General features: G+C 37.1%; 1 protein-coding gene across 4 annotated transcripts in view; it reads left to right on the top strand.

The window, feature by feature from the left end:
* Window positions 1-12,489, top strand: part of LOC142350306 (receptor-type guanylate cyclase gcy-28-like) — a 182,997-nt gene extending 170,508 nt beyond the window's left edge. For all 4 annotated transcript variants that reach the window (XM_075402119.1, XM_075402118.1, XM_075402117.1 and 1 more), the window contains 2 exons: window positions 10,139-10,272; window positions 10,492-12,489. In XM_075402119.1, coding sequence (XP_075258234.1) covers window positions 10,139-10,272; window positions 10,492-11,279 — 922 coding nt within the window. In that variant the 3' untranslated portion in view covers window positions 11,280-12,489. The remainder of the gene's footprint in view (window positions 1-10,138; window positions 10,273-10,491) is intronic.
* Window positions 12,490-25,839: the final 13,350 nt, after the last annotated feature.

Genomic DNA, 25,839 nt, shown 5'->3' with positions numbered 1-25,839 from the left:
GCCCAGACTGCTTAAACGCGTACATATGTTCCGATAAATCAATGTAACCAGCGTTAAAAGTTCTATCCATTTCTTTGATAATCTGGAGAGAGTCTTCGAACCAAGCATAATTCAACCACCAAACTTTTATAACCACCGTGTTCGATACCAGAACATGGAGTTAAACGCACACTTTGTCATTTTCTGAATCGCGTAAATTAAAGCTTCCCATTTCCATACAAAAGATACACCTAAAGTTGACGTTAAAACAGCATGGAAAGCCAAACTGGGCTGACAAAGGGTTAAATCTGGTTGCGGAATTTAAAATTTGGTATTAGATTTAACAGCAGAACTCGGGACCAGCTTCAACAAACGATTTAAAGTCATCCACATCTTGAAATAAATGTTCAAGTTTTACGGAATGTTCCAGGAGCACAGATAAAATAAGGTTTTTTACCAAAAAGTGTTACTCAAGTTGAGTCATCGCCACCGGTTTCAATATGACCATCTGTAATCCAACTAATAAGCTGGATAATTCCATCAATTTTTGTTTAAGATAATTTGGAATAGAATAGGTATTAAACCACTTACTGAAAAACTGTAATACCATGAAAATTTTTTAATGTCAGATTTGGGACAATATAACTTCTCGTAAATTCGAGATTTTCAACAATTTGTAATAATACTTTTAGGAGCGTGATAATAATTATCATATTGTTCAGTAAACTCGACTTCATTTTTAATTTCACTTAATGTATTTACAAAATTATTATCAAACTGAAATACCGGGTGATTTGCTAAAGCAATTGGTTTGTTAACCCAATCGTTAATTATGTAATGGGAATATCCACCAGACGCAATTTCATTTGTAGCTTCAATCCACGAAGAAGAACTTTTTACATCAACAATTGGGACATCCTCTCCACCGAGCTGTTTCAATACTTCTCGATTTCGAAATTTATTTTTGAAAGCTGTTATTCTTTAATGAAGGCTTGCTCAATTTTTTTTTAGCTCTTGTTTGTGCCATTATGTGAAAATAAACATTGCTATGTTAAGTTTTGCAAAATCAAAAAGCACTGTTACTCGAGAAGTAAAACAAAAAATGAACAGTTTTACCCACATCTATCAACGTTTTCCCATTATTACAAACGCGGTTAAGCTATTACAAATGCTACTACAAATGCCATTAAGCTTGGCCAGCAAAAAACACCAAAGTGACCGAACGATAGCACAACGACTCAAACTATTTTATCATTGTCAAATGTCTCCGACTCAGGGCAAGGATATCACAGAAGTGGCTTCAAATACGATTACTTCGTCTTCCAAGTAGATCATTTTATCTGATTAAAGAACTACTTAACTCAGTTGAAGCTTGCTTTTGAATACAACAGGAACTCAAAGTGATGAATAAACACACCATAATGATAATCATTCTCGAACTGAAAACATTCTTACCGTGTTAATTCACAATTGGATTTTGATAATACCTTACCACTATACAGAACTACACAGTGCACAATTCAAGCGCACAACATTACAGCCCCTAAACAATGAAAATTACTTGCATTCTTTTGACAAGTGAGTAAAACTCAACAATGTGCCTCACAAATTAATGCGCCTCTTTATATTAGAAAAAAAATTATTTCAAGTTTTGCGGAATAGTTGCAATTTCATTTCAAAGTTGAGATATTACCAGTTCATAAAGTTTAAAATTAGAGGTCCTCAAGATAAAAGGGGGTGGCTTGAGATCTTGTGACGTCTACATGTAGCGATGTCTTAGACTAAGTTATACAGTCGATTAAATAACGAGAAAACATTCCTTGGGAAAATAAACTTGGCTGGATAATAAAGACTGCCAGAACAACATCTTCAGATTTTTTGTCTGTCAAAAACGCTTCTTTCGCCGCGGGATTATTATTGCACCCAGCAGCAGTCATAAAAAGTTTCTTAACATTGCTTCAAAGTGTTTACAGCCATGAAAAACTTCGACATTTTCACTATTCATCATTTAATTATGTTTTCTTCTGCAGGCATAAAGTATTTTTAGACAGGCCACCTGAAAATAATAGTAAGCCCTGCAGCTTTCAATCTGTCGAGAAGGAACTTCCAAAATGATTTGTTGGAAATGCCGAATATTTCTCACACTTATAGTACACATCTGCTATATTGACAAAATCGAATCACAGAAAGGAATTGATTTCATAGATCAACAAAAGCTACTACTGGCTGAAAATTTCGTATACATTCAATTTCTTGTTTCCTTTCCAATATTGAATGTCTCTTTGGAAAAGCAATTTAGAAATCTTTCGTTACTTTTGAAAAATTCTTGGAATGACTATTCATTTGGGTGCCCACGTGATCACATGATAACAAATGAAACCAAATTAAACTGCTTCACACAGAAAACGCTTTCAAATCAGTTCAACTCAACATTTTAAATATGAAAACCGAGATTCGGAGAACATTCGAAACAGAAAAGCAAACAACAAAGCAGACTGATAACGAACGGACAAAAAGATGAGCAGGCCTAATTGCTTCAGGAGCACTTACAGCAGTTACTGCGGGAGCAGGAATAGCGTGCTCTCTCGGCAGCATTTTTGGATCCTGTGGAGGGTCCAGTCGAGATCGTGAAGATATCGACTTGGCTTTATCGCAAATTGAATTAAACGACCACCGGTGGCCGGAAGTTAAAGGCAAAGTCGACTCAAAAATATATCTCATGGCTGCTCAACTTAAGGATGTAAATTCAGTGCAAAAGCGAATTTTTCAGACGCAGAAAAATAACTAAATGGTTTTGACGCAAGCAGTGGATATTATCCAAAATAATTCAAGCTCGTTGATGTTATGCTCTCAACTATTCTTTGCAAGGGACCTAATGCTTCAAGTACAGGCAAGTCTTCTGGGATCCACTTTCACACAGCTTTGCTAAATGAAATAAAAATGTACTGTGTTGCAATCTACAGTTATAAGCGAACAATCTTAAACTCAGTGACAATTATGGTAAACAAATTGATTCCCATGGCACTCCTCCCAAGATCAGAGCTAGAGGAACTTCTTCGAGTTGTAAACCATTGGCAATCAGACACGAACGAACGTCTTTCATTGGCTATATCAATAACACAGATTTTAACCTACTACAAAACAAAAATGCCGAGAAATGTCGACATAGTTGACGATGGGATGTACATCACACTAGCCATTCCATTTGTTAATGCAGCGACTGTTTTAAATTTGTATAAAGCAGTACCTATACCGATGCCTAATGACGAAACAGACGGTCACACATCACTATGTTATTGAATCTGATTTTATAGCAGTTTCTTCTGTTCAAAAAATGGCGTTATTTCCACAAGACGAAATCAATAGATGTGTCGGATCGAGTAGCTTTTCCCTGTCTATAAACGTTTTCTCTCTAGGGGCAGCTCAAGATACATGTGCCGGATCGCTGTTGATTAACAATCACCTAACTGCTCTGCAAAAGTGTGAAATCAAAACCGTAAAGCTGCCACTGGAAGAAAAAGCGAGAAATTTGGGAAATGGGAAGTGGTTAATAACATCAGCATCATCGAACTTCAAAATGTATAGAAGCCAAATGATAAACCATGATCCATTGAAAAGGACACCTCTACCAGGATGCCAAGTCTGCATCATTGAACTTCAATGCGGAACAAACCTGGAAAGCACATTTTTAGAAATCAGAGCAGACATGTTTTTATGCCAAAATACAACGCTTCAAAAACTGGATATTAAACTAACTGACCCTTGGAAACATCCTCTATCAGAGGGTCCGGCAATTGACAACCTGCCACGTTTTGCAACCCTTGCTCAAGCGAGACAACAGTTCTTTGAGGAAATACAAATCCAAATGTCAGAAATTCCTGACCACCAAAGACCACCGATATACCAAAGATATGCAGAGTATTTGACCTAGTTTAAATAACGTTTCACGCAAATTAACACTTGGGACCTGTCTATCATAATTGGCACAATCTCTTTTATGATCTCAATGATATTACACGCTCGCCTAAACTACGTCTGTCAAAAGTATTGTCGACGGTATTCAAAAATGCGAAAGTTTGTGGTGGGCTCTTCGGAATTCATCCACGACAAATACCTTTGGTAACAGAAGATGAAAAGCAGACACTTATGCTACAACCTGGAAACTGACTTACAGCAGAGAACCTTGTCATCACGGACAAACAATTATCAAAGCTTCTTGGACATACAGCTCCACAACGAGAGGAACTAAGTAATGCAACCATCTTACGACGTCGACCTATTTTGCCAGCACTTGGCCAATAACCCTAAATCAGCTTAAGAAAAACAAAAACACATTAATATAATTTATATAGCTTAAATGAAGTAAAGGTTGCTGGAAGGCGTTTTCTAATGTTAACCTAAAGCTCGCATGAAAATTTTAAAGAGGCGCAGTCTTCTTTTTGAAAAGCACATTGTTCTTTTAAAGAAACATTTTGTTATATTGTCCTACTAAAAGAGTCGCTTTGTTCTGTAGAGGCGAAGTGTCATATACAATCTCTTAATCCAGATTTGATATGAATAATATACTTTTCTATTGGGTGAAAATTATATACTTAGAAATGAATTGTGATTGATTTATTAGATTGACTTAGTAATTGGAGAACAAGTTGCGTGAAAGAGTTGGTGGAGACAGAAGAAGCGAATAAAGCTGCAAAGAGTTGTTTTTAAATTGAGAGAAATAGAGGGAATGTGCTCAGAATCTGCCTCTGAAATAGATAGAAAAGATAGAATTAAGTGTTGGATTTTTTTTAAAAAAATTTTGACATTTTGTTTTTTTTTCGTTATTCAGTTCTTCCCAGACCCAGGGGCCAAAAAACCTCCATAGGGGTTTGATAATAAGTTTCTGAAAAATGAATATTGGCCATGAAATAGTTTTTAACTTTAATATCACCGATTTTAGCATTTTTTAAAAAAAAACTTGCAGTTTTCAAGTTTTTTTTTGAGGTTTTTGTCCTTTTTTAAGTGTTTTCAGCCTCAAGAGTCAAGGAAGCTCCTATTGCGTTTGACAATAGATTACTGTATTATTTCTAGATGCTACGAATTGTTTAATAAGTTTTTAAGATATTCAAGATATTTAAGATTGTCTTAAGATTTAAACAGCACAATTAATAGTAGTTTTTCAGGAAGCTTCAGTTTTTTGACAGTTGTTTTAATTATCCATTTTGTTTTCAAACTTGGCGATGAGAAAACCTCCGTTAGGGATTGATAAAAAGTTACTGGAGAATTGCCTTTGGACATGGGTTGGTTTTCAATTTTTTAATATCCCAAATTTTTTCAATTTTTTTAAAATAAAACTTCAAATTTTTTTGACGATTTTTTGTTGTTTTTTAGGTTTCTCAAGCCTCAATTGCCATAAAACTTCCTCTAGGGTTTAATAATATCTTACTGCATATTTTTAGATGTATTCGAATGTTTTTCAGGGTTTGATATCACGAATTTAAGCAGTTTTTCAAAAAAATATTTGCAATTTTTTAAAATATTTTTTGAATTTTTTTGCGATTTTTTCGGGACTAGGGGCCCTGGGAGCTCCTCCAAGGTTTGATAACAAGCTGCTGTATATCTTCTGGAGTTAATGGAATGGTGATCATTAATTATATGTCTCCAGTTTTAGTAATTTTGGATAAAATTTTATTTTCAATATTTCTTTCAATTTTTCAAACTTATTCTTATTCGAAGTTTGTGGATCCTTAGGTGCCAGTGAAAGTAATTCAGGCTTGAAAAAATGATTCTATATATTCTCTTGAGATAATGAAAAATGGTTTTGAAGATGTTAATATCTAATTTTTGGCCAGATTTTGTTAAAATTTTCAATGTTCTTTGTCCTTTGAGTTTAACGATCCTTACTGGCCAACGAAACTTTATACTTCTTGCAGACAGGTTACTTGACAGAACTCCAAAGACCAAAAATGGTTTTGAGCTTTACTACTGCAAAGTCTGAAAACATCAGTTTTGCCTTTTTCACTTTTTTTTCTATATGATTTGTTTACTAACAAGGCTAGAGTTGCAGAGTCGAATCCCATCATGAAAAATGTTTCTAGCTCTTTTTTCTCGCTCTCTGTCGGTTTTGGTTTCTCTGCTCGCCTTTCTTGTGCATGTTTTATTCTCTCTCTGTGTGTGTGTGTGTTGATGCCGCACGTAGCTGCTTTTATGTGGCATATTTCATCGTCTATTATCCTCATTAACGCTGAGTTATAGTAGAAATGTTTTTATCATACAGGATTAAACAAGCATTGTTTTAGGAAATTATTGTTAATTGTTCTCAAACGCAGCTGGTAGCAAATATATTAATCATGTTCGTCTCTTTATGCATTTTTTCGCTAGACCGATTTTTCGTCTGACCCATTTGACTTTTCGTCTTCGGAAACGTGATAAAGAGGAAGCGTCCAATAGGCATTCAGTTCTCTGACTAGTGTTATTAAGAAGGATGTCAATTAGTTCATTATGCCAGTTAGGGTGGACATTTTTTCCTTTGAGTTGTTTCCGGAATTCTTTCGGCTATGTTTTTTTAAGATCTGTTCACACATTTTCATGATTTTTGAAGTCAATTTGGAGTAGTGATTTTGGTCACGCCGAAACAGGTAGTGGAACAAAAAAGCGATTGGTTTTGCGGCGTATATTTTTTACTCAAATTTTTAAAGTGTTCAGACAACATTTGAACAAAAATTCGCTTTCTTGGTTGTGATTTGTTCAAATGCGGCAATTTGACTTTGATTTCTTTTGTTTTTTCATTTGACTTTTGCTTTTTATTGCTTTTTTGCTTTTTATTGCTTTTTTAAATGGTTTTCCGAATTGATTCATTGTCCATTCTAGGTCTAGGCTTTTGTTTTGTCAATGAAATTGCTTTGAATTGTAGGTCAGGACTTATCCTGCAATGTTTGTTTTGTCTTCTGTCGCTCCTTTTTCGTTTTACTCGTGTTTACGCAGCAAAGCTGAAGAAGTCTTGACCATACGTGACTTACCTCACTCAATTGAATGGCTTTTGCACTTTTAAGCTTAAGTTTAATTTGAATTAGTTTACTGTAATAGGAATTTATTTTTTTATTATTGTCCCTAATAAAAAGGTTTCTGCGGATTAAAGATAAATGATAACAAGCATTATTCTGAGTGTTTTAGCGGCGTCGATACCTTTTCAAATTATATCTGTTTTTAAATCGTTTTGAAGGAAGTGTGCATTAGAGGAAGTCAAATGCCGTAGTTTGTGAAAAAAAATGCTAAGTTTAATCTGCAGTTGAAACGCCGAAAGCAGAGAGAGAGAGTTAGAGTATTTTTGTTCATCAATTTCTTTGAGAAAGACCGAAAAAGTAGGTGTGAAAAAAATTTCTTGGCGTTTTGTGCAAGCGTGGCTTTTTGAAAGCAGTTTATAAATTTTCATTCCAGTTTTTGCCAGTACAAATGGTTTTTCTAGCTTGAGATAACGAATAAGTGTAGACCATTTTTGACCATTATATGATTTTAATGGATATTAAGACGACATGTCGCGGGATTTATTGTCTTTTTGCCGTTTTAGAGGCCTTTTGCCGTTCTCTGAGAAACATTTACTTTGTGCAGTCTATTGATAGTTTTTTGCAGTAGTTTTTCTTTTTCGTGATTGTAGTGAACTTGTAGCGATTTAATTCAAGTCAGTTATAGGTTAATTTTTTTGAAGAAAATTGAATAAGTTATAATTTTTCTTGTCTTTTTTGTTGTTATCTTATTTTTAATAGCTGCCCTGATCTGCTCAGCCGAATTAAAGCACGCTTATCTTTTGTGAGAAAAGTTGTTTTGCCTCACCATAGTTCGTTGCAGCTTGTCCAAAATTTTATAGGCCTGTTCTCTTGCTTTTTCAGAATAGTTTTTGTTGAGGAAATGTTTTTTAGATCTATTTCATATCTTCTATTATTGTGATGAGACATCTAACTGTCTGTACAGCCAGTTTGAATCAATATAAATGAACGTTTTTTTCTCATTTTTGGGGTTTCTGGCTTTCTGTGTCTTTTATTGTGTGGCCGTCCCTGCGTTCTGACTCCAGCCACTGACTGAGAGCGAAAGTTTTTTTCTTTTAGGTAAAATTTATTTGGATATTAGAACTTGTAGAAAGGTTATAAAGAGATTTAAGCAGTTCTTGATAATTACAAAGTTTGTTTTTTCTCCTTTTACTTCTTAAGTATTGTTTTTCCATTGTTTTTTTTTTGTTATATAGTCTGTCAGTGATTGAACAGAGGTGTATCTCAACATAGTCTTTAGTATAAAATGTTTGGAGTCGCGACGTGTGAAGATTTATCAAATAAATTAGATTTCGAAGATTGATACCTTGTTCTTCATTTTATCTATTTGACCTCGAATTTATTAAGTTACTAGCATAAATATGTTACTCAATTGAATATTTGGCTGAAGTTTGAGACAAATTTTTCCTTGGAGGTGATTCCGGATTCTTCGGGCTCTGTTTTTAAGACCTGAGCACTTATTTGGTTGATCTTTGAAGTCAATTTGAGTTGTGATTTTGGTCACCCCGAACCACGAGGTGGAGCGAAGAATCGAGTGTTTGTGTGGCGTGAAAGATTTTCATTCTAATTTTGAAGAAAACTGTGTTTGAACAACAAACGCTGTCTCGATTCTGTTTTTTATCATAAGCGGTAATTTAACTTGGTTCTCTTTTTTTTACTGTTTTGCAATTTTGTTATCAGCTTTTCTGTCTTAATTTTCAATGTCCAGTTTTGGGAGTTTCCAGGTGGGGTTTTTCGGTCAAAGAAAATTTACTGAATTGTCATCCTGGTCTGGTACTGCTGTTTTTATTTGCTTTCAAGATTTTTTTACGACCATACGACGTCACGATCACTTCAAACCTACTTTTTTCATACGTGCACTTTATGCACTTTAGACAGAAATGAGTTAGTGACGTCATTTTTCATTATTTGTGAAGCCAGTTTTCATGTTCACTCGCGTGATTAAGTTTGTGGTCACATGTCACTTACCGCGCTCTGAAAATTGACTTTCTCACTCTCAAATTGACTTTTTAATAGCCACGCTCATCTTAGCAGGCATTTGTTGCGCCTTTTTTAGTCGAACAATACCTTGCTTAGATTTACCTCTATTTGCCACTTTTTCGACATTTTGCATGAAATCTTTTTGACTTCGCTTGGCTAGTTTCATTCTTCGCTCATTCTGCTCAAAGTGTTTTTGAGCAGCGGTTGCTCTGTGTTGCAATCTAAATTGAACAGAATCATTTAAAAAACGAAATCCAAATAAGAAACAGGATGAACCCCTAAAACCCTATTTTAGTTTTTCCTCTACCTGAACTGTATTGTGATAAGTCTTAGCTACTATCGTTAATGCTTATTGGTTTTGATCTGAGCCTTTGTATCCTCTTAGCAGGAAACAAGAGTTTATTTAACATATAAAAAATGTGAAATCAAAATAGTTCGCACTTGAAAAAATGTTTTTGTACATCAATCTTCTTCTTTTTCATCTTTTTCGGCCAATCGTAATCGGGTTCTTGAGAATCAATAGCGGCTTTTTCCGGCATTCTGTCGCGTATGTTTTAACTTAAATTCAAGGAGATAAATTCAAGTCAGTGTGTGCCATTCTTAATCAAAATATAACATCTCATCATTTAATGAAAAGAAATCTAGTTTTTGGACTGTTTTCTTACAATCTTTTTAAGACTGCAGATCTACAAAGCTATCGCTGCTATTTTCTGGTAATCTGCCAGCTATGATAGTGATTTGTTGCATTTTGTGTATGAGCATTTTTAGTTTGAACAAACTGATTTTCGATTTGCATTGATAATGCGTATACCCCGACAAATGTGCTGATAAGAGCGACAGAAGTTTAAAATGAAAAAATGGAGGGATAACATCAATTACAGTAAAAAGTCTGTATCTTAGCTGATAAGTGTCAGCTTCAATGTACTGTTCAAGTGTTCACCATGTCTTTGTTTCACATTCTGTTCCATTTTCCCTTTGTATGGTCATTGCAAATGAACTGTGTTGAAGCCGATCTTGCAATACCTGCAAAAGGGAACCAGCAGACGTTGTTGCAGTTCACGTGATCAGTGTCGGGGCCTGAGTTCCATCTGAGTGCTTTTCTCGGGTCTACTGTAAGAAAGTGTCACTGCTCAGAGTGTGTGTGTGTTTGTTGATAGGTATTGTCTGTTTGGAGACACCGTGAACACTGCCTCCCGGATGGAGTCCAACGGAGAGCCCCTCAAGATCCACATCAGCCAGCAGTGCAAGAGCAGTCTGGCCACATTCGACGAATTCCTCATTGAGTACAGAGGTACAACATACAGCATACTAATTGCACATATAGTCCTATGTGTCAGCAGGAGGATGAATATGAGCTGCGTCGTTTTGGAAAGTTGATTGAAATTGAATAGTGCACAAAGTGGAAATGTATTATCTCAATTCACTTCATTCTCTTACATGTACAATTTGATTACATAATGTTTTTCGGATTGTTTGAATGAACATTATGTTGATTGTTTTTGTGTTACAGGCGAGATTGAGATGAAGGGCAAGGGACTGCAAAAAACCTACTGGCTCAAGGGTCGCAAGTCACAACTGGTGGCCAAGAACCCAAAACTGGCCAGTCTGATTGGATCAAGTGAGGACTTCGGACCATCTGGCAGGCGAAGTGTGTGTCTGCCAGCGACTCACGCACAACAAACGATGGAAGTGGCGACTAGCATGGAAACAACGAGCAAAAATGGTGGCAACGAAGATACGAACAAAAGCAAGAACAATCTTAGTTTGCAAAGACCAAAACACTCCACATGTTCGACCCCTCTCAGTCCAGACTGTAGTCCACTGGATGATTCAGTCTTTGATTCCCAGAGTCCCCACCAACACAAGGAGAACAAATCCCATTCCACCTCTACCACTCCGCCTCCACCCCACAATCCGCCACCAGCCACTCGAGGTGAGGAGAACAACTCGGGCAGCAAAGTCAACGGGGTCAAGAATCTGTTCAACTACAACAGGGCTAAGCTAAGGCGTCAGTTGAGCTCAGAGGTCACAGGGGGCAAGGAGGAGGGGGAGGTCCAATCCAAAAAGGCATCCACTTCCAGCACAAACGGGGGAGGGGGTGACCGGACAGAAAATGAAGACGGGCATTTAACTTCAACATCCACTCGCACCTCCATCGGAGGTGGGGAGGAAGAGCACAAGTTGACCCTGTCGAATGGCTCTGCTTCTAAACTGGGCACAACAACAACAACACACACTACCAATGATAAGCCACAAAGCAATCTAGCCGATGAGCTGAGCGCCAGTAGCAACTGCTAATTTACTCTTTCTTCTTTTAACCAAACCAAACAAACTTATTATCATTCGCTGTTAGCCTCCTAATCCTAATCGAAGTCCTCCTATTGGTTGATGGTTGATGGCGAGGAGAGACAATGTATCCCATCTACTGCACAACACACTAAAGACTATCTGAAAATGTCCATGTTATTTTTCTAATCACAAACAAACAAACTAGGATGGAATGAATAGAATAAAGATGTGATGTTCTATTTTTGCTACTAAATATATATTGTCTGTATTGTTTATCAAACTCTCTTTCTCTTCTCTTCTCGCGCTAGATAGATGATTCACTACTGTTAGTCTACTATACAATACAATACAATGTATGATCAAATGAAGTATTCAAGCAGTCATTTCAAACAAACAAACAATTTTATCTTATGCTTCCTAACTTTATCCACCATCTATCTCATTATGCAACTGCAACAACTATCGCCTCAACCCCATCAACCACACCCCCGTCCCCTCCCACCCCTCCTCCACATTATTTCACATTAGTCCTGCCTAAAGGGTTAATGTTTTTAACCAAACTTCATACTTCCCGAAGTGCCCCCCCCCCCCTCCACCTCCCGTCACGTGACCCACCTGGTCTACAAAAAGAAATGTTAGCTAGATGTCAGCGCAGTAGTCATTAATTAATTGAACCATTTTGATGAGAAAGGATAAGTTAGTGAATAATTGATACTGTTCGTATTTCTTTCATTCTTTCTCTATTTCTCCTCTTTTTCATTCAATGTTTTATTTTTGGTGCTAATTTGTATAAACAATAAACAAATTTGTTTCTCTATTGTTGATGACTATGTAAAATATGCATTAAATAATCAATAAATAATTATTTTGGACTTGTTCAATATTTATTAAAGCAATTAGTTTTGCATTAATCGCTCTTTTCGTTTCTCTCTCTCTCTCTATCTTTACTTGAGTCAGCTCACCTGAGATGAAATGAAGAGTGTGCTAATGGAGAAGGGAGTAGATAATAAGTGGATGTGTTGGTTGGTTAATTGGTTGAGGTGAGCAGACAGAGAGAAAAAGAGAGTGGTTAGAAGCAGCAGCAGAGGACAGTTGTTTTCTGTTGTCTTGTATTTTACTACCACTGCTACTGCTGCTCTCTAAAGTGGAGGAGTAGGAGGAGGAGGAATAGATGGATGCTCCTTCTCAGTCTTATTTCAATTCATTTTTATTTGTACCATCCACTCTTTTTAACAACACACACACACACACACAACAGCTCATTCTGTTCCAGGGCCCACTCTCACCCACTCACCACTATAATAGTATGACTATTTGTAATAGATTCTTTTGCGCAGAGTAGATCCAGTTTCACCTCCTATCACATCATGAGTGGGAAAAACTATCAAATTATGTTTGAACGAGTTTATTGAATCACTGGGTTTGGGAGGCTTTGTTTTCGAAAGAGAATAGGGGGGGGGGGGGGGGGATCAGGTCACACTGAAACTGCTCCACCACACACCCACGCACACTTGTTTGCCTCTTCTCGCTAGTAGAGAACGGGTAGACTTTCCAAATAACCTACAGTCTCACCTGAAGTAATGACTGACATGAAACAGTGCATACTAACACCGACAGGAAGCTGACTTACTTTACAGCCCAAGTTTTATAGCTGTAAGGTGAGTGTATGACTATTTATATTATTAATGGCGGCAAAGAGATGGCTGGGGCTCTTATTGGCCTTCCTGGTTTTTTTTACAATTTAAAGAATTTGAATTGTATTGGGGCGCTGTCTTCTACGACTCGAAGAGGTGCATCTGTTGAGCGTCTTTTTTGATAGGTAATTTTTTGGGGGTATATTTGAAACTGGAAGTGCAATGCGTGAAAATAAAGTGTTTAATTGCTCTTGAACGAAGTTCATAGCAATTATTGTAAACGTGTGTGGCTTTTTTATGCAATATTTTCGCTTGGCAATTTTGACTTTTCGAGTGACTTTTATGCCCTTGACTTTTTGCGTTTCTCGTGATCTAAAATTCTCTCTCAATCACAATTTCAAGCAGCTGAAATCAATTGGCGGCAATTTCATGCTAAAAGTCAAATGAATAGTGCGCCGAAACTGGAGCCATTTTTACTTTGAATTTCAATAGAGGTATATGTTAACCTCTAATGTGGTTATTTGAAGCCCACTATTGAACTTATTAGTCTTATTTAAGCTCCACCCCCCCCCCATCGGAGGTGGGGAGGAAGAGCACAAGTTGACCCTGTCGAATGGCTCTGCTTCTAAACTGGGCACAACAACAACAACACACACTACCAATGATAAGCCACAAAGCAATCTAGCCGATGAGCTGAGCGCCAGTAGCAACTGCTAATTTACTCTTTCTTCTTTTAACCAAACCAAACAAACTTATTATCATTCGCTGTTAGCCTCCTAATCCTAATCGAAGTCCTCCTATTGGTTGATGGTTGATGGCGAGGAGAGACAATGTATTCCATCTACTGCACAACACACTAAAGACTATCTGAAAATGTCCATGTTATTTTTCTAATCACAAACAAACAAACTAGGATGGAATGAATAGAATAAAGATGTGATGTTCTATTTTTGCTACTAAATATATATTGTCTGTATTGTTTATCAAACTCTCTTTCTCTTCTCTTCTCTTGCGCTAGATAGATGATTCACTACTGTTAGTCTACAATACAATACAATACAATGTATGATCAAATGAAGTATTCAAGCAGTCATTTCAAACAAACAAACAATTTTATCTTATGCTTCCTAACTTTATCCACCATCTATCTCATTATGCAACTGCAACAACTATCGCCTCAACCCCATCAACCACACCCCGTCCCCTCCCACCCCTCCTCCACATTATTTCACATTAGTCCTGCCTAAAGGGTTAATGTTTTTAACCAAACTTCATACTTCCCGAAGTGCCCCCTACCTCCACCTCCCGTCACGTGACCCACCTGGTCTACAAAAAGAAATGTTAGCTAGATGTCAGCGCAGTAGTCATTAATTAATTGAACCATTTTGATGAGAAAGTATAAGTTAGTGAATAATTGATACTGTTCGTATTTCTTTCATTCTTTCTCTATTTCTCCTCTTTTTCATTCAATGTTTTATTTTTGGTGCTAATTTGTATAAACAATAAACAAATTTGTTTCTCTATTGTTGATGACTATGTAAAATATGCATTAAATAATCAATAAATAAATATTTTGGACTTGTTCAATATTTATTAAAGCAATTAGTTTTGCATTAATCGCTCTTTTCGTTTCTCTCTCTCTCTCTATCTTTACTTGAGTCAGCTCACCTGAGATGAAATGGAGAGTGTGCTAATGGAGAAGGGAGTAGATAATAAGTGGATGTGTTGGTTGGTTAATTGGTTGAGGTGAGCAGACAGAGAGAAAAAGAGAGTGGTTAGAAGCAGCAGCAGAGGACAGTTGTTTTCTGTTGTCTTGTATTTTACTACCACTGCTACTGCTGCTCTCTAAAGTGGAGGAGTAGGAGGAGGAGGAATAGATGGATGCTCCTTCTCAGTCTTATTTCAATTCATTTTTATTTGTACCATCCACTCTTTTTAACAACTCACACACACACAACAGCTCATTCTGTTCCAGGGCCCACTCTCACCCACTCACCACTATAATAGTATGACTATTTGTAATAGATTCTTTTGCGCAGAGTAGATCCAGTTTCACCTCCTATCACATCATGAGTGGGAAAAACTATCAAATTATGTTTGAACGAGTTTATTGAATCACTGGGTTTGGGAGGCTTTGTTTTCGAAAGAGAATAGGGGGGGGGATCAGGTCACACTGAAACTGCTCCACCACACACCCACGCACACTTGTTTGCCTCTTCTTGCTAGTAGAGAACGGGTAGACTTTCCAAATAACCTACAGTCTCACCTGAAGTAATGACTGACATGAAACAGTGCATACTAACACCGACAGGAAGCTGACTTACTTTACAGCCCAAGTTTTATAGCTGTAAGGTGAGTGTATGACTATTTATATTATTAATGGCGGCAAAGAGATGGCTGGGGCTCTTATTGGCCTTCCTGGTTTTTTTTTACAATTTAAAGAGTTTGAATTGTATTGGGGCGCTGTCTTCTACGACTCGAAGAGGTGCATCTGTTGAGCGTCTTTTTTGATAGGTAATTTTTTGGGGGTATATTTGAAACTAGAAATGCAATGCGTGAAAATAAAGTGTTTAATTGCTCTTGAACGAAGTTCATAGCAATTATTGTAAACGTGTGTGGCTTTAATAGAGGTATATGTTAACCTCTAATGTGGTTATTTGAAGCCCACTATTGAACTTATTAGTCTTATTTAAGCTCCACCCCCCCCCCCCGACTGAAGCAGGCTGCAATTGATTAGAGCTCCCACTAGTTGTTCGAGAGCAATTCTTCCGACGTTTGGTCGGTTATGTTTAGGTCAAGTTGTTGAAAGAAGAGAGAAAGTTTTTTTCACGTCAATTATTTGAGAAAAAGCGAGAAATGTAGGTTTTAAAAAATTTTCACTGCGAGAGGAAATTTTCGATTACGTTTAGAGCAGTCTTCTTAGTTTTCAAAGCAGTTATTTGAATTCAGTGTTTCTCAGTGAATCCAAGTTTTTCAGTGAAAGGTGTTTTGCTCAATTATCTTAACTAGTAATAGTGCGTTTGAAAGACATTTTGACCATCTGAAGCAAGTTTTACAGTTATGGTGCCAACTTTTATCCATTTTTATCATTTTTTTGTAAGTTTTTTGGACAATTTTCTATTTTCTGTTATAGCATTTGAGGTTTTGTAGCAAAAATAAGTTGTTCTAGTACTTTTAGTTGTTTCTCAAGTTGATTAGTGTTTGTGCGTTTAACTTTTTTTTAGATATCTCTGCAAAGTATTGTTCCGATTACTGATCTGGCACAAGATTTATTTCATTTTTTTATTCAAATGTTTTGAGATTAAATAGTTATAGCAAACTTTGTTTGATATTTATAGCGAATGTTTTCATTGTTACATTCCCGCCGACTTTCTTTTCGCTCGGTTTTTTTATTATCCTGTTGCTTTACCTTTTAGTTGATGATATGTTGTCGCCAACTACCTTTTTAAAATCAAATCGTACCTGAAATTTTGGAGTCGCACAGTGATGTTAATTTTAAAAGAAGATTTCTGTTTTAGCAAGGTCCGCTGATAGAAATTTTCCTGTTACTGTTTCAAAGTGTTTCAGGTAATCAAGTAAGAAGTGATCCAAACCAGTGGAGATGGTTAATTTTATACTTCGAGTTGTTTCTGGAATTCTTTCGGCTATTTTCTTTAAGCTGTTCTGACAAACTTGATTTTTGAAGTCAAATTAAAGTGATGATTTGGTCACGCCGAAACAGGAAGCAATGCGAAAAAGCGAGTTGTTTCGCGACTTGAACTGTTTTCTTTCACTCGAATTTCCAGGTACAGCGCGAGAATAGTGTTTGAACAAAACGTTCTGTTCTTGCTAGTGGTTTTTTGACATGCGGCAATTTGACCTCTTGACTTTCACTTTATTAGATTCTTTTGATCGGATTTTTTTTCTAAATGGTTTTCCCAATCTATTCATGGTCAAATATAGGTCTAGTCTTTTTTACTTTAGTCAATGAAAGTTCTTCGAATTCTTTCAGGACTTGTCCTGCTATGTTTTTTATTTCGTCAACTATTTTTGTTACGACCATATGAGGTTACAATATCTTCAAATCTGCATTTTGTTCATTCATTAATGTTTGCGTTCATCGATTTCAACTAAATTGCGTGCTTGATGTCGTTTTTAAGTCTTTGTGGAGATTTTTTTAATCATTCGTGTTTTTGGTAGCTTGTAATCTACCTCACTCTGAAAAATGACTTCTTCTCTTGAAAACTGACTTCTTGACTTTAATTCAAGGAGACTGTGTCGAGTGAGTGACAATCTTGTTGAAGGTTAAATAGAATAATTTAGGACAGACAGTAATAATTTATACAGATTCCTATGCAATTTATTACATCTCAAGCTAGAAAAAGGTTCCTTCTTTTTGTCTGTTTAGTGTACTATCGTTTTGAGACTGCAGATGTACGAAGCTTTTGCGGATGTTTTCTGACAACCGTGCCCCTGCTATGTTTTTTTCAGAGATTTTGATTGGTAATGGGACTTGTTGTGTACCGCTGGGGTGCTTTTTTGAATCTGTTTGAGGTAGTAAGGTCGAAATTGAACAATGCGATTAAATTTTCAGTAGTCTGACTGCCTAACAAATTCGAAAAAGGTAGCAAAAAGGATATTTTATTAATACCGGTGGTTTTGAGGGAGTCAGAAATTCCAGACTTTCTTTTTTTTACAAATGGGTTTTCAGATCCATGGAGAGTAACGTTGCATTCATCGAATTTTTCGCTCAACCACCCTGAACCAATTGAAATCATTGTTTTTCGTTAACCAACAAGACAATAATATAAAATAATTTCACAAATGGTGAAAAGTTTATTTTCTGAAGAATTGAAGTTTTGGCAGTTGACTTTGCAGTTAATCACTGCACATGTAAATAACGCAGTGATCATGGAGGTAATGCCATTAACAAAAATTGTAAAAAGCCTCAACTAAACTGCCAATATCGAGACATGCCAAAAAAGCTATTAGAAAAGATTATTCTAAGTCGAGTTCTTCAAATTGAAGAAGGTTGCTTTATAACAACCATATCAAGAGTGACGGCTTGTAAAAATTACTCACGTTCTTAAAAATTTGAAAAGTCGATTTTGATTGGTAATTGGACTTGTTGTGTACCGCAGGGGTGATTTTTGAATCTGTTTGAGGTAGTAAAGTCGAAATTGAACAATGCGATTAAATTTTTAGTGGTCTGACTGCCTAACAAATTCGAAAAAGGTAGCAAAAAGGATATTTTATTAATACCGGTGGTTTTGAGGGAGTCAGAAATTCCAGACTTTCTTTTTTTACAAATGGGTTTTCAGATCCATGGAGAGTAACGTTGCATTCATCGAATTTTTCGCTCAACCACCCTGAACCAATTGAAATCATTGTTTTTCGTTACCCAACAAGACAATAATATAAAATAATTTCACAAATGGTGAAAAGTTTATTTTCTGAAGAATTGAAGTTTTGGCAGTTGACTTTGCAGTTAATCACTGCACATGTAAATAACGCAGTGATCATGGAGGTAATGCCATTAACAAAAATTGTAAAAAGCCTCAACTAAATTGCCAATATCGAGACATGCCAAAAAACTATTAGAAAAGATTATTCTAAGTCGAGTTCTTCAAATTGAAGAAGGCTGCTTTATAACAATATATCAAGAGTGACGGCTTATATCAATTACTCACGTTCTTAAAAAGTTGAAAGTCGATTTTGATTGGTAATGGGACTTGTTGTGTACCGCTGGGGTGCTTTTTTGAATCTGTTTGAGGTAGTAAGGTCGAAATTGAACAATGCGATTAAATTTTCAGTAGTCTGACTGCCTAACAAATTCGAAAAAGGTAGCAAAAAGGATATTTTATTAATACCGGTGGTTTTGAGGGAGTCAGAAATTCCAGACTTTCTTTTTTTTACAAATGGGTTTTCAGATCCATGGAGAGTAACGTTGCATTCATCGAATTTTTCGCTCAACCACCCTGAACCAATTGAAATCATTGTTTTTCGTTAACCAACAAGACAATAATATAAAATAATTTCACAAATGGTGAAAAGTTTATTTTCTGAAGAATTGAAGTTTTGGCAGTTGACTTTGCAGTTAATCACTGCACATGTAAATAACGCAGTGATCATGGAGGTAATGCCATTAACAAAAATTGTAAAAAGCCTCAACTAAATTGCCAATATCGAGACATGCCAAAAAAGCTATTAGAAAAGATTTTTTCTTATGTCTTAGTTGTTCCTACTCAGACTTGAGACATATACGTAATTCAGAAGTTTTTGAAGCTAGCAATGCAATTGTCATACGCAGTGACCTTAGTTATGGCGGGCTTAATTGTATTTAAGTATCTAATGCTAAAGTTCCTTCTTTAAATTGCTTCGATATCCATCTCAGGTATATACATTTTTCTTGTGCATCTGACATCTTAGCTAATTGTTTTTTCATGCTTCATCTGTTAATTGTTCTTATTTAATCCGTTTCAATTTTTTAACGTAGGATCTCAAAAACTACCTCTGACTATTTTAAGAGATAGCTGAAAGTTACAATTCTACCACGTGTGGTGGTTACTTCATCTTAGGGATTGTAAAATGTGTAATATCAACTTAGAGACTGTCTTCTTCTCAGCACTTTGAAGGTGGACTTCGCGATTGAAAAAATGACTTTGGGTTTAATCAGTTTTATGATCGCCCAACACCCAGCGGGAGAATTAATTTAAGTTTAATTTTATTGATGACTGAGTTGCTATCTTTTGAAATAAACGATAATTTTCCCGTAATATCATACCGTTTCAATCTTCCGATAACCTCGAATCAGCCAAAAGTATTTTTTGTTATACGCTCTCTTTTTCAAGAAACTTTGAACCAGAACATAACTTCCTCATACATTTTTGCTAAAGAGTTCCGACCAAACAATATTATTTGTTTTTACAAGTGGTTACTTTTGATGAAGCAATCAATTTTTGTAAATGCGGCCTAAGCGATGTAAACGTCACGCCGCCCTATTCTTCTACTCTTCCATCATAATGCATTTCATTAAAAAGCTGAAGTATAGTACGGAAACTTATTTTGTTTTACAAATATCTATGTCTTGGGCGTAGATTGAAGGCACTCAATTGAGTTAGACAAATGTCTATTTTGAAAAATGTTAACCTGTAAAACTATTGAAAAATTTGACCCATGTTGACCCAATTGACCAGCGTTTTAAATTTCTCGAAGCACGATGTACTGGTTTGTGTTTTTCGCCATCAGAAGCTAAATTATATCTCTGTGGTAATTTCAGTGCTACTCTGCGTATCTTCTCCAAGTTGTCCCTCCTTAAATTCCATGCAATGCCTGGAAAAATGAAAATAACCGGTTGCTCGCTGTTTTCTGAACAAATTGAAAAAAAAATCATATGTTGAACCTATAAAGTTAATCATATGAACTTATAAAAGTAGCTGTTTTTTTCACTCTCTTTATCAAGTAAATCGCAACCAGAACTTCAATTTTTCACACAATTTCTCCGAAGAGTTTTTCGCGAACGATATTGCCTGTTTTGCCAAGTGGTTATTCTTATTGAAGCAAGCAAATGCTTTGTTAATGTGGCCTAAACGTTGTAAACACCAGTGTGCCCAATTCTTCTGATTTTCCTACACAATGCATTTCAATAATAAAAAATGATACATTAGCACGGTATTTTATTTTTTTAAAAAAAATCTACATGTCTTGAGGGCAGATTAAAGGCGCTCAATTGACTTATACAAATGAATTTTCTGAAAAATGTTAAGCTGTAAATCTTTCGAAATTGAAAAAAGTTACCAAAGCTAACGTTAGTATTAAGCTAACGAGGTAAACTAGCTGAGCACTAGGTACGGAGTGGCATTTTTCGCCATCAGAAGCTTCTCTATATCTCTTTAGTAAAGTAAATGCTCCTCTGTGGATCGTCTCCAAGCTATCCTTCCTTTAAGCAAATTTGAAAGGCTTGCGTTTCATCTATTAAGTTAATGAGAAAATTGCCAATGACATACCCAACACCAATGAGACCTTATTTTACTATTCAAAAAAGTGAATTAATCTAGAAAGGGTTATTTTACAATAAAAGTTGACAAAAATTCAACCTTCTAAAAGAGGATGGAATTATAGGTTATAATAAACAACAAAACCACATCTGACAAACAGCTTCTTGGACGCCAACAAAAAGCTGCAATTTTACTATCACAGAGCAATATTGTAATCTTTGGTTTGAAAACTACAAACTTCTAAGCCGCCCGTAAACTGTTCCTGCAAAAAAAATTATGCAAGCTTTACTTTAAATAAATTCTTAGATATTTTGTTAAATCTAGATGTTGGCGCCACTTCAATTCAGCAACAGGAGCCATCAGACAGCAAGAAATAACGTTGGAAACAGAAAAAACTTAGATTTTGTCAAAACTCAAAAATGGTCAAAACTGAAAGTTTTTACAAGTTGGGACCGAAATTTTGTACACCCCTCCCCCGATGTTTGGAAGGGAAAACCTGAGCAACCTGAGGTTATGGTACACGGTTAGGAGTGCCTTTAAGATACTGATGGACTCAACGAACGTTATTGCATCAGACCCACAAGTGTGGCTATTAGCACTTTTATGGTGCATAATTGGCATTTTTGATATTTTGTCGTTTATTGTTAAATTTCTTAAATTGTTTTTTTATGATACTCTAGATGACCATTAAAAGCCAAATACCCTAAATTCGAGGTATTTAGAGCCACGTATTAACCATCCGTGCTTATGTCAATAAAAAAATATTGCAGCAATTTGACATTTACTATGTAAACAATGACCTAAATCACTTTCTTGATTAACCAATCAGAAACCAGTAGCGAAGATTTTATAAATGATAAATCTTTGGTTTACTTTAACCGAATTGTTTGAATACTGAAATTATATTGTATTTAGAACCATCAGAAACTGTTATACAGAGCACTTGGCTCTCAGATTGACTACAATTTGATTCTTTGACAACTTTAGTCTTTTGAAAAGTTTTGCTAGATATTAAGATCTTGAGAGTTTTAAGTTAGTTGAGCTTACTTAACAAGAAGTTAGCGACAATACTAGCCACTGGTTGAAGCCTTACAAACTTCAGCACGAGGTTGAACATAGATTATCACTAAAGATTTTCTTAACTTCAATCAACAAAAATAAAGTTAGTCCTTTAATACGTCCAAGCGACTAATTATTTCTGCGAGATTGTTAGTCAATCGAAAACTGTGAAGAACCAGGCCGGCGTAAAACTTGAGAACAAGGCTGTGATATATCGGTTCTGCTGAGATTCTTGAACAGCCGCAACATTTGGGCCGCAGACCCGGTCGTCACCAACAACACGAACAGCAACGAATCTTCGTTTCAATTTGGTGGACCAGAACGAAATCTTTACGATGACTGGAAAGCGCCCCGATAGACATTGGAAAACGGCTGACTACAAAATGTCAGGCCAACTCAAGAGGCTAGAAAATGAGCAAACATTTGACGGACGCCTTGCTGATGTGAGAATTTACTTGGCTCAGAAGAAAACAGTGTCCGCAGAAAGAGCATATCAATGTTTCTTCGAAACTTATGATGAACTCGAAGAAAACAAATAACAGTAAAGGTTGATATTAAAACCAAATTATTTTGAAAATTTTGACAGTGGCACCAAGCGTATCTTAGAAGAAAAGAGAAAAGTTTAGCAATGGGTAGTTGAGAAAGTGCCCTTTCTCCGAGACATTGAACGTTTCCGCACAGAAATCTTTGATTTTCGGAAAAACACATTACGAGTATACAAGCTAATGGAAGCTCATAAACAAATTCTTAAAAAATTGTCATATTTGGAAAAGAAGTTATGGGCAGAAAACATAAACGACTCAAAAAAACAGACCTTGTGTAATCAAATGGAAGAGCTAGTCAAAAAGCTAGAAGAGAAGCACACAGAATGGATTCGAATAACAAGACCAGAAGTTCGCACCCAAGAGTTTGTGATAATCAACGTTTTTAGGATTCACTATCAAGACCTTATCAAGCTGATCAGGCACAGCAAGGATTGTGGAAATCAAACATCATTAGTGTCATCCATATCGGCTGCGGACAAAGACCCAAACAAGACCGTAATTGATACAGGAAATGGAGCAATAGAAAACGCCGAGGAGAACGTCGAGGTGTCGTCCAGGCTTTCTGCTACTCAAGGAAGCAGAAAAGAACCCAGTATCGCCAACTCGCGATCATCGAGAAGGCGACAGATCGACGAAATGGAGCTCAAAAACTTAAGAGCTAAGAAAGAAACAAAGCAACATCTGCGTGAGCGACAGTTGGAGTTAGAGCGGGAGCGTGAACAAATAGTACTTAGTTGACGAAAAGAGGAATTGCAACGACAAGAACAGGATTTACGTCTCAAGTTGCAACAAGAAGACGAGCTACTTTTGAGACAGCTTGAAGGAGAGCTCGAAAACAAAAGAAAGAAAGCCGAAGCCGACGAAGAGCAAACGTCAGTTGAAATTGAACTGAAAAAAGGAAGTTCAAGAGCATCTGGGTCACAGGTAGACGACTGAGAAAGTGTTGGATCAAAACGCAATTTAGAAAGAACTGCAGGCTGGGCTAATTCAGTGGCCCAAGAGTCTGGCCCTAGTCGACCACTAACTCCTAATGTTGTTATCAACCCTCCTAAGAATGTCACACAGGACAGAGGTGACAAACGTTTCAGTACCTACCCAAAAACTACCCGGTTGTTCCAACCCGGTGCAGGAATTTTCTCGACGCAACTGCAAGATTCGAGTATTCTCAAGAAACCTAAAATCCCTAAATCAATTAGGGTATCACAACCAGAGACGCTGTTGCCCAACACAACGTTCCAGCGACAAGGACCGTCAGCGTTCCAACACTGGCAGAGAAGCCAGAGCTCCACGCACAACTCTCGCAACAGATCGATGGAAAGCCAAAACCAAACAACAGTGAGCCAATCTACCCCACAAGTAATTTACCAACCGAGTGGTGACCCAAGAGGATTACCAGAACTCAAGCTAACGGATTTCTCAGGAGACCCCTTGGAGTGGGCAGAGTGAGCAGAACTTTTCGATGTCATTGTGCAAAAAAAGCGGCTGAGCGATACTGAGAAGATGCAGTATCTGAAGATTAGCCCCACTGGTCATGCAAAAGCTGCGGTTTCTGGATTGGTTTTCAGCTCACAGGCATATTATCAAGCCTGGGACATTCTGTGCGAACATATTGGAAGACCGAGAGTTTTTGTTGAATCTCAACTCAAGAAGATATACACACAACCGCCAGTTAGACACGATGATTCCAGTAGCATTGTTCGATTTTCAAACGTAGTCACAAACACAGTTAACGCTTTGACTCGTCTCGGATTTCAATTGACCTGGAATCGGAGAGAGTTCTGAACTCAGCAACCAGAAAACTTTCCCCTCAGCTTATGAAGCAGTGGCTACGACATCTACAGGATCATCGACTACTACCAGTGAGCTTGATTGTTTTCAAAGACTGGTTAGAATCAACTGCTTTCATACATGAAGACTTGTTAGCCCAGACCAAGAACAGGGAAAACCAGAAACAAGTATTTTCGCATTCAACGCTAATGATTCTACAGAACCAATGAACTCAGAATGTTCGTTTAAAGATGGACAGTACGCTATCTGGAGTTGCCAGAAATTCAATTCAATGAAGCTGAATGAACGACGGGAACATGCGCAGAAGTTCAGACTGTGCTTCAACTGCCTGAGACCTGGCCATCGGTCGAAGGATTGCAAAAGTATAACCTGAAGTGTGCTCAGTTGTGGACGACGACACAATAAACTTTTGCACAATGACTTTTCAAAGAAGGAGGCTACAACAGGTGCCTCAGATGCTACCACAGCAGTAGCAACAATGATCACACAAGGAGGACTCACTGAAGTGCGTATAAAACTGGTGATTGGAAACCACAGCCAGAGCGCGCTGGCAATGTGTGATATGGGATCATCAATCTAATTCGAGGACAAGTCAATTGTAACAACACTGCAGCTGCAAAGCCGAAAAGCGTCTCTGTCAGTAGCAGGAATCCACGGATCACAATATTTCAAGACGAAAATAGTACCGATAGCTCTTTCAGCGCAAGAGAAGTCTCAATCAATGGCAACAGTGCAACTCTATGCTCTATGTTCACGAGAAAATGAATTCGGTTGACCAGATTATAGATCTGCAGGGGTTGAAAGATCGCTACCCACATCTGAGAAATTTCCGGAATCAGAGCTTCAATCTAAATGAGGTTCAAGTAATTCTTGGACAAGACTGCTACGACATCCATCACCCAATAGAATTCAAAAAGTCAGACGAAAAAACTGCACCATGGGCATTGAAATCGAAAATAGGACGGGCCTTAAGTGGTCCTCTACCAGCGAAGCAAGCGGCAACTCTTGCTACAACAGTAACCTCAGTATCAGAGGACAAGTTAGCAAGTCAGCTGAGTAATTGGTGGGACATCGAATCCCACGCTCCAAACTGTGATGTCATCGGTCATTCGAAAGACGAACAGAGAGCAATCAAAACATTGGAGAACTTAACTCGATTCACCGGTGAAAGATACGAAGTAGGACTTTTTTGGCGAGAAGAGGAAGTGAAGTTACCAAATAATTTTTACTCCGCTAAGGGACAACTCAAGTCCTTATAACGACGCCTACAAAAGGATGATACGTTATGAAATCATTATCAGGAAACCATTGACACTGACGTCAAAGCTGATTGCGTCCGCAAAGTCCAACAAGTTGAACTGAGCGAAACCAGAGACTGGCTTCAATGGTACCTGCCACACCATCCTGTCATCAACCCTCACAAACCAGCAAAAGTCAAAAGAGTGTGCAACGCAGCAGCAAAGTACCAAGGTGTAGCCCCCAGCGACAAACTTCTACATGGACCAGACCTCTTGCAGAGTCCGATCGGAATATTTTTTTGCTTCCGAAAACACCAATTAGCACTTTC

The sequence above is a fragment of the Convolutriloba macropyga genome, chromosome 12 (genome assembly GCF_964194025.1).
Source record: "Convolutriloba macropyga chromosome 12, txConMacr16.3, whole genome shotgun sequence".
NCBI lineage: Eukaryota > Metazoa > Xenacoelomorpha > Acoela > Convolutidae > Convolutriloba > Convolutriloba macropyga.
This window is presented reverse-complemented; position numbering and strand designations above follow the sequence as displayed.